At 49.0% G+C, this 9353-nt stretch overlaps 1 protein-coding gene across 1 annotated transcript; it reads left to right on the top strand.

Annotated features, from left to right (window-relative positions):
* Window positions 1-921: 921 nt before the first annotated feature.
* Window positions 922-9301, top strand: CSUI_004988 (kow motif domain-containing protein; the record flags this gene model as incomplete). Its single annotated transcript, XM_068065169.1, has 9 exons — window positions 922-3906; window positions 4417-4687; window positions 5731-5804; window positions 6556-6795; window positions 7076-7246; window positions 7640-7793; window positions 8094-8240; window positions 8364-8647; window positions 9137-9301. Coding segments are annotated over exons 1-9 (1860 nt in total), but the record flags the coding sequence as incomplete, so codon positions are not given.
* Between the last annotated feature and the right edge of the window lie 52 nt (window positions 9302-9353).

Below are 9353 nucleotides of genomic sequence, written 5' to 3' on the forward strand. Positions count from 1 at the left end.
CTGGGTGCATCACATACCAGCTTATCCAAGCCACCGAACAGACGTATTCACATCGCCGGCAGTGTTCGATGCACTCAGTACTGGTTACGGGAAATACTAATGTACTGCAGCGGCATCGCCTTCATCGGTACTCGGTGCTCGAGGCGACCAAGTCACGAAGATCCCTTTTACGTCTTTCGAGTGGACCCTTTTCTTCTGTATAGCCGTAACATGGCTGGATTCGTAGCCCAGAGAGAGAGACGGCTGTCGGCCGCATTCCCGTTAACGGCTGGATCCTTAGAACCATAAAGGTTTCGCAGCACGGTGGTGGGGATTTCAGAGAGTTCTCATCAGGGCCCTCTCTCGATGACGAGATCTTTTTTGTTGGATCCCATACAAACTCACAATTTCTCCTTTGAACCCCCAGCTGAACAGCTCAAGAAGGAGTAAGAGGTCGCATTCTCGGACGGGCCTGGGGGTCTTTTGCGAAGCGTCCTCCTCTAGAAGTTATTACGGCCAGAAACCGATACCTGGGGCACTGGTCTGGAGCAAGCTCACCCGAACTCGTTTGCGGGCAAAACCATCAGCCTGCAGCAACCTTCGAAGAAAGCTTGATTTACTTGGAGGCGAGAGGTGGCACACCCTTGGACCTGGGCCATGCTAGTCTGTACGGCGTCACCGAAAATCCCCGTCTCGTGCACCACCTTCAGTAGTTGGTTCTCTTGTTGACTCATGACAAAAGCGTCTTACCAAGGAGGTTCAGGCGGAGTCCGAAGGAAAAAAATTAATTAAGAGGCCCGTCAGCGCAAACACAGCGTTCTGGGATCGGGGTTACCAGGCCGGGATAGGTACGCGTTGCCAAGAAAGTGTTCCGGACCCCACATGCTAGGTTCTTGCGTGACAGCATATGCTTCGATGTACGGTAAGACCTTCAAAACTACAATATCGCCGTAGCGCATCGTGTTGCTACGCTTCTATCATTTGGAGCTCTACGCAGACCAAACGGCTTGAGCAGACTCGTCCTCCCTTGATTTCTCGCATGCATGCTCGTTTTTGTGGCTACGGTTGCTTTCGTTTCAGTTTCTCCAGGGAGAAGAATGTCTTCCTGTCCTCTTTGGGAGAGGCGCTTCTGACGGATTCGCCCTTCCATCCCACCAGATGGGCTCCGTTTTTTTGTAGCATCCACAAGGACTGCTGCTCTGATAGCTTCCGTTTTCCGAAGTTCTCCTCTGTCTCTGTCCCTGGAATCTCCTGGCTTCTTCGTGGTTTGACCTACGGTATTCAAAAATTCTCCTTGTATTGCAGGATATGGTCTCGTGGACGTCTCTCGGTTTTCTCATGAGTCTCGGCCTGACCGTTGCCTAATGTTTCCGCTCCTATCTTTTGATCTCGCAGTGCCTTCGAGTGTTCCTCCGTTTCCGTCAGCAGTTCGTTGGGGTACGTCTGCACTGCCTTTGGTTCTGCCTTTAGGGGCTTGTATGTGAAACGTGTACGTGACACCCAGGCGTATTGCATCTGCTGGTTGTTGCCTGTCGCGCTGTATTTGATGCGAACAATCTTCTTCGCCTTGCCAGTTAACTCGATTTCAGGGCTTCGTTCCGAGCAACCTGCAAATCCTTCGAGGAGACTCATCCAGGTTAACGAGTTTCCCAGGCCACGCGTCTGCGTGGAGAGCCGCAGCTACCTCTTCGGCTGCGCCGGAGTTAAGGGTGAAAAACGAAATTCGAAAGCGACACCGCTTTCTTTGCGCGTATCAAAATGGGCGACGACGGCAGGCACGAGAAGGTAGGAGCGGTACGGAGTGAGTCGATTACTTGGTATGTTGCGCCGTGTTTGTTGTCACTCGGGACCGTCTCTAGTTTTTTCTTTTTGTCCCGCTGATCTTCCGGTAAGTGCAGCGAGCTTCCCGTGTGCATAATCTTTCTGTTCACTCCTGATCAAGAACAAGTGATGTCGGGCTGGGGGTTTTATGGTTTGTCATAGATGGCTTGTCGAGCGTAACGTATCCATTCGTCCTGAGCGAAGTTGACGTCGAGGCGCGGAATTTTTGTACTCGGTATCGCAAGATAAAGGAAAACCGAGCACAATTGTGTACTCGTGGCAGAGAGGTTGCGACGTCGGACTTCCCTGTTTCGGCAGCGGACAACCAGAGAAAGCTGGCACGCCTTTGTCTTTTTTCTTGTTTTCGCACCATCTTCTGCTCCCGCAGACGTCCCTCCTTTTTTCCCGCCTGGTAGTCATATTACCGGATCCCTTGCTGGCCCTTGGCTCGTCCTGAGTGTTCTTGAGGCTGTTTACCTGTTCAGGGTCCCCGATTCTTCCACCATCTTTTGCAGACGCATATTGTCACTTGACGTTCACCTCGTGATGATTTGAGAGCTTCGGTCAGAGCGTGTGAATGAGTCAATTTCAAACATGTCGTGATCTCTCTAGAAGCGAGCCAGCTGCCTACGTCATGACGTGAGGAGCAATTTCTATCTAGCAATACTGTGGAATATTCTAGCGTCTCCGACAGGCGGATTCTCAAGTGCGAGTACCACACCGGTGATAGTGTAAGCGTAAACTCTGTATACGCCGTCATAGCAGGTATACATGGAACCCCGTGGAGAACCAAGGGTTGCAAATGCGGCAGTGGGTCAGATTGGGGAAGGGTGGGGGCTGCTTTGGTGTGCTTGCGGATTCGTGATTCCGTCAGCCTCAATCGCTTCGCGAGACGTCCTGTTGCTGGGAAGGTCTGAGCCCGCTTGACGGGTTTAGTTTCTCGGTGGCTATAAGGTTGGGTGTAAGGAGGGTGGTCTAGGCGCTTTTCTTCGCTGCGGCCTTGTACATAGACACACACATACGGCATATGGATGCGATTCAGGGGGCACCCCCAAGAGTGTCTTGGCGCAGCGATCAGCGCCAACGGCGATAGTTTCATTGCATCTCTGTTCGCCTGGAGGCTTGCTTTTTTCGGCAGACCCCCGTCGAAGAGTAGTGGAGGGGGGAGATTGCCTTAAATTTCCCGAATGTGATATGTTGCCGTGCTTTTGGTTGCTGCGGGGTCTGCGCGCCTTTTCTCAGGAGAGGATGTCATTCGCATTTATGCTAAGCTTCCGTACATTGTATAACCAGTTACGTGTCTCTGTAGATGACTGTGCTTTCTGTGTTCGTTGATTCCTTCCTTTTGGACTTCTGGGGTTTCAGGTGGATACATCCGCTGGGTATTTCTATGTGTGTGTAGCTTTACCTACTTATGCGAGTACACAAATGTACTAGTACGGCAGGGTGGGGGTAAACGAGAGTAGCGTTCCTGAGTGTGAGTGTCTCTGAACATGAATGCAAGGGTGTATGCTCATTTTTCCATATTTTTCGTTATAGGCATAATGGGATGCTTCACTCATCTCCATACATATCTTGCGTAGACCCACGCGCCGTTGTCGATACTCACTTTGATGTGCCTCCGAGTGTGACAGTGACAGTTTTCGATGTTCCATCTCTTTTTTGATCTTGATTTTCGCCGTGTGCGTCCCTTGCATATTTGTATCACTATACAACTCGGGTGAGGTTTGAGTAGTTTCTTGTGTGAGCTTTATGTTTTTGATCCAGTACGGTCTAGGTGGCATGCAAGGAACAACGTCGTGTGCGCTTTGGATGCTCTTTCTCCAGGGGCCGGAGTCTACCGAGCGGGAGGAAGAAGAGGAAGAGGAGGAGGAGGAAGTCCTCTCGGGTTCTTCCTCGGACGAGGGTGATGAAGATGAAGACGAGGAGGAAGACGAGGAGGAAGAAGAGCAGCCAAGGAAAAAGTCTTCGAAACATGACAAGTCTCGTAAATCCAGCAGCAGTAGCAAGCGAAAATCGCAGTCAGATCGGAGAAGTCGTAGTAAGGATGGAGGGAAAAGGAAAAAACGAAGAGGTGTGACGGCTTTCCTCGATGTTGAGGCTCAAGTAAGTTTTGCTTTTGGGTCATGTGAAGGGTGTACAGACAAGTACAGATACACGTCTTGTGCCTCATCAAGGTGTTGTAAGGTATCAGTAGAAATGGTAGTACGAGACAGGCTATTGAACACACTATGCCTGCTGTCCGGGATGAAAAGACGGCGGTGTTTCGTTCTTTCGTCTTTGTATTCCTTTTTGATTAGTAGTGGATGCATGTGAACAAGTAGTAACTACATCTCTTTCATTTTTGTGCAGCCTTGCTCCCGATTTTATTTCGGCAGTGGAAACTCCTGGTTTTTGCTGCTGATCGTGCTACCGGTTTCCCCCCATCAAAACGGTAGACAGATATCTTCGTCTTTCGTTGAAGAACCGGCACCGCCGCTTTCCGACCCATTCTCATTTTGATATCTTTCTTTTCACTCTGTTCCTCGTAGCGTGACCGAACTATCTTCCCCGTGTTAACAGCGTTGCTTCATTGCTTCGTTCTTCTTTTCTGTTCGTCCATGATTTGTACCGCAGGAAGGAGATGATGAGGAGGAAGAAGACGCGGATGACTTCCTTGACTACAGTGATGAAGCAGCTCAAGCAGCTCGGCTGGCAGCTCAAGCTGCAGAGGCTAGGCGTGCAGGGGGGCGTGATGATCGAGGGGGTGCGTCACAGCAACGGCGTGGAGGGGCTGGACACTTGGAGAACGCCATTGATTCACTAGCTAGGAGATATCAAGATCAAACTTTCGAGGAAGGAGAAGAGGAAGAAGATGACCTCCTAGAAGATGCCGATGGATATCCATGTAAGGATGACAGTCAGTCTACTTATGAAAGCTTCTCTAATAGAACCGTCCGCGCATAGCGCACATCTTCTTAGATGGCAGATATTCCATGTCTATGAGTGAAGTATTGGGTATCTCCAGTCTCGGCTCCCTACGACGCAAAGCACACTCAGGCGGCAAGAACCTTGTTTAGAGAGGTTTTTCGCATAGCATCAACGTGGGTATGAAGAACGTTGATACGAAGGAGAAACGAATGTGGAAATTCAGGCTTTTCGTGTGTTTGAGGGAAGCGGAACTATCACTTCGTCTTTGAACCTTCCCTTCAGCAACGTGACATTTCAAGGGTTCTCGCGCGTGGTTGAACATTGGAGGTCTTTTCAAGAGAAAGGCGACGCCATCAGAATCCGGTTTCTCGGGCCAGTTACTCTGTCTTTTGTGATGCTCCTCGTGCAGTTAGAGTTTCTCGACATGGATTGGGCTCTTGTGCTGTGTGAAGTCATTCTTCTTAAAGAACCTGACAAGACACAGAGACAGATTATATCTGTGTGTTTTGGTGACGTGTATCTACACAGCATAATTGATTATTTTCTTTTCTGCGTATTTCACGGACAGGGAGGGTCTGATGGTGAGGGAGATGTCACCTTTGTATTTAAGGGCTGCGTAGGCATAGCAACCGCTCGTATGCACAAGTAATATGGCCGTGGATGGACGGTAGACTAGCTTAAAATGGATCTGGACGGACAATGGTATGGTTTCGTCATTTCCTTATTTCCTGTTACGAATCGGCTTTGGAGATAGGCTTCCTATTTCTCCTTGGGGGGAAGAGGAACCTCATGTAGGTTCTCATCTTTACCATGCGGAGACTCCCGAGCAGCGAATCACGAAATCCTCTTGTGTCGTGCATGAGTAGGATTGGCTAACCGGCAGAGAGTCTTTTAGCTCATTGTTCGTCCCGATTACAGCAACGCAATTTAAAAGAGAACGGTGTCCCTGAATAAACGGCTCGCAGCCGTTGCAGAGACGAAAGACTTGCAAGGTTTCTCCTCTCTCTATTTTCTACGCAGATGAGGATGGTAATGAAGGAAACCTACTTCCAGACATAACAGATCCGAAACTCTGGATGGTTAAACTCAACAAAGTAGGTTCTTGCTAGAGAGCTGTCGTGCATGTGCGTCTTCGAAGGTTCCCGTGTTTTAGCATCTGCGGACAGCAGAAAGAATGGAAGTGAGCTAGTTTAGCTCGCGATACTAAGTGCCACAGAACGTGCGGCAAATGTCAAGACACAAAAGCATAATAGAAAAAAGGCTACGACTCTGTTTCAGTCGAACTGTTCTCCCTCTCTACGATCAGCGCATGTTAAGGACCGCCGTGTTTTCCTAGTGGCCTCAGCACTGAATGCTATAGATAGTACGATGCTTGTGCGAGCCCAGGGTTATTTGTCTCCGGAAACGTTAGCGGAGTCTCTTTTTGTGCATAGTCAAAGTCCCCGGCATACTGAAGAGTGTGGAGTGCATTCATAGTTGTATGTGCAGAGACATGCAAGATCTCTCTCTTTGTAGATTGATATCTGCGTCTCTGCTGCCACCGGGTAAGTATGAATGTACGTGTTTGATGATGGTAAATTGTGCGAGTGCCTGCCTATGTCCCCTGCCATTTGGGTAGACCAGGCGCTGTAGCGTGGCCTTGCAAAAGTTACGGAGTCAGAAGGAGGGATAAGACGTCTCGTGCTTTGCGAGCTTCTTTTGTTTGACACCGTCTCCGAGTGTGCTCTGGTTCTTTTTGGCATCTTCGGAACGTTTCATTCAATATGCGTTGTTATTATGCGTTACCTTCTTGTTACGCAGTGTACTGTCCCCTGTTGTTGGATCCTTCCTTACCTGGTTCTACAGATGGGTGTCGAGAGAGAAGTGTGTATATCTATTTTGAACAAGTGTTTTCAACAACAAGAAAGAGGTCGAGACCCCGAGATATATTCCTGTTATGCTTCGGATGACCTGAAAGGCTACGTTTATGTCGAAGCTCACAGTCAGTACGCCATAAAAGAGGCTTTACAAGGACTTCGACTTGTACGTACATACGGTGACATCAAAATTGTCCCTCTTCAAGAGATGCCCGCGGTCTTTAATTCGGTAAGCTGCAGTTTGTTACTCGCAGGGTCGTTTACCTTTTTATCTGTCAAGCTGCCCTAGAGTTTGAGAACGATGTCTAGCAGGTACTTCAGTCGCCTCAGAGGGCTCTACAGCGGGCTGATTGCCGTGTGGTCTCCTTCACGGTATTGGTCTTTCTGCAGCTTGACTTCCTATCATAAAGAAAATATGACTGCTTTATGCTACGTCAACTGGAGAGAGCTTTCTTGTTTCCCATCTGTTTTCTTCTCTTGTGTCCGGTCCCACCTCGTGTGTTTTGCAGGTTCGATCCCAGGCGCCGTACATTCCCCAGCGGAACGACTTTGTCCGTATTAAGAGAGGAATGTATGCAAACGATATCGCGCAAATCCACCAAGTTGAGGAGCAGGGCATGATCGTCACCGTGCGTTTAATCCCTCGTCTTGATCTCAACGCTCTTCTGGACCGAGAAAAGGTTCGCGCTCTGTTTGCGCGAGCTTAGACGTAGCTGTACTCACAGGATGCATTTGGGTTCTGTGTAACCGATACGAACACTGTCTGCGGGTTGTCTGGGTCAGATGCTGGTTGGCTAGTATGCCTTTCGACAGCTGCCTACAATGTGTACTTTGTACGGCAGCTTGGCGTACAGCTTTCTTTACTGGGGAACTCGGTTGGAAGTCGGTTTTCCAGGAGAGGGAGTTGAGAGTATCGAGTAATTCTTCTGTTTCTCGGTGATGCCGAAAGACGTTTACATTCGTGTATGAATGGCCTACCTCAGTACGCGTGTGTGTAGCACGTACGTACGATGACTTACGTGATCTGGCCTCCATGAGTTCGGTCTCGTTCCTTTTTTCTTTGTCTCTTTCAGCACGGCGGCGACTTCGGTAGAAAGGGAGAGATGACTCTCTTAAAGCGGATGGGAGGAGTCCGGCCGCAGAAGCGTTTCTTTGATCGAGACGAGATCGACGCTAGAGGAGGACAAGTTGAACAAGGTGTCCAGCCAGGCACTGTTCGGTTCGCAGGTGAGACAGGAAACCTGCGGTCGTGTGTGAGAATATCTCACGAAAGACCGTGTACAAGTGTCGTTGAGCTTTGGTGTGCGAATATGTGTGTGATTCGCATGACAGGATATAAATATATGTATACATATACCCGTTTTACGGAGAGATGAAGCCTCAGCTAGACTTGTGCAGGAGTTCAGCCCACTTATGACTGCGTTGCGCTGTGTCCGTCTGTTTTCCACAAAACTAGGGGTGTTTCTACAGGTGTACTCTTTCTCAGCTCACTTCGTCGGAAACTATGCGTGTTATTTTTTTGTGTAGGAATGACTTTCGAGGAGAGCGGCTATTTGCTGCGGCGCATTGCTGTTCGGCATCTTCTTGTTGGATCAACAGCTTCCCCTTCCCTTGCCGAAGTCACGGAGTTTGTTCAAGGCCAGCAAGATAAAGAAGGCGATGATCTTCAGGAAAGTACGTACAAGAGATGAACAGCGGTTAAAGCAGAGCTTGGACAGACACAGAATCTTCTTGTTTATCAGAGCCTTATCAAAACATGTCATTCTCGAGGTTGCTGGAGATTTTAAGGAATTTCAGATCGCGTCCCATGTAGTGGTGTCAGGGTAGTGGTCTCCTCAGTGAACGCCTATAACCATGTTAATGTTTTCTTTTTTTCATCAGTTAGGCGTCCTCTTTCATCATTCTTGAAACGACAGCGGAGTGCATATCGGCTAGGAGAAAGGGTCCGAGTAATAAAGGGGGAGTTGCAGGGCATGCGAGGAAAAATTGGTGAGAGGCGGCAAGATCCTGAAGAAGACGATGAGGAGGAATCCGTGGAGGTTGTTTTGGAGCATAAGAAATTGGGCGCTGTTATGCTCAAGGTAATCAGGCCAGTCTATCCGCGTCTTGCCATGCGTGAGATCGTCTCGAGGGAGATACACGGCTCGAATAGAAGGCTCTTAGGTAGAGAGAAATACACGATTCGAACATATGACACCGGGCGTGTTCACTTTGACTTGGTTGTGCCCTTTATAAATTGGGTACTACGGTCAGTGAATGCATGTCTCCTAGAAGCCTAGTGTGCCTTGTTAATATTTGTAGCAGTCCATTCTTCTCCAATTCATATCCACAGACAGTGCTCAAACACGAGCTTGTTCGTGCCAGAGACTTGGATGTGTGCACTGAGACATACGCATGTATATTTAGACTACACAGAGAGAGCTAGCAACGAACGTTTTTATTACGCTTTTTGCGATCCTCACTTGGTTCTTATATATGGCAATCAACAGCCGTGATGCCAGGAACGCAGACGTGTGTATAAAGACACGAAGGACAAGGGTGGATTGCGTGCGTGTATGGCTGTGGTGCAGACGAGTCACTTGGTTAAGGATCTCCAGGTGGGAGAGAATGTAAGGGCAGTCGGGGGCGTGAATGCAGGACACAGCGGACTTATTACTTCAATCGATTTCAACAGGCAAACTGCCACTGTCTTCTCTCCTGCTGCAGGTCTTGAGGTGGGTGACTCGAACTCTGTTGTTCTCCTTTATCTTGGAGAGTGCGTACAGATGGTTCCGGTTTCTCTTCTGG

Source organism: Cystoisospora suis, assembly GCF_002600585.1.
Source record: "Cystoisospora suis strain Wien I chromosome Unknown contig_2389, whole genome shotgun sequence".
Taxonomy (NCBI): domain Eukaryota; phylum Apicomplexa; class Conoidasida; order Eucoccidiorida; family Sarcocystidae; genus Cystoisospora; species Cystoisospora suis.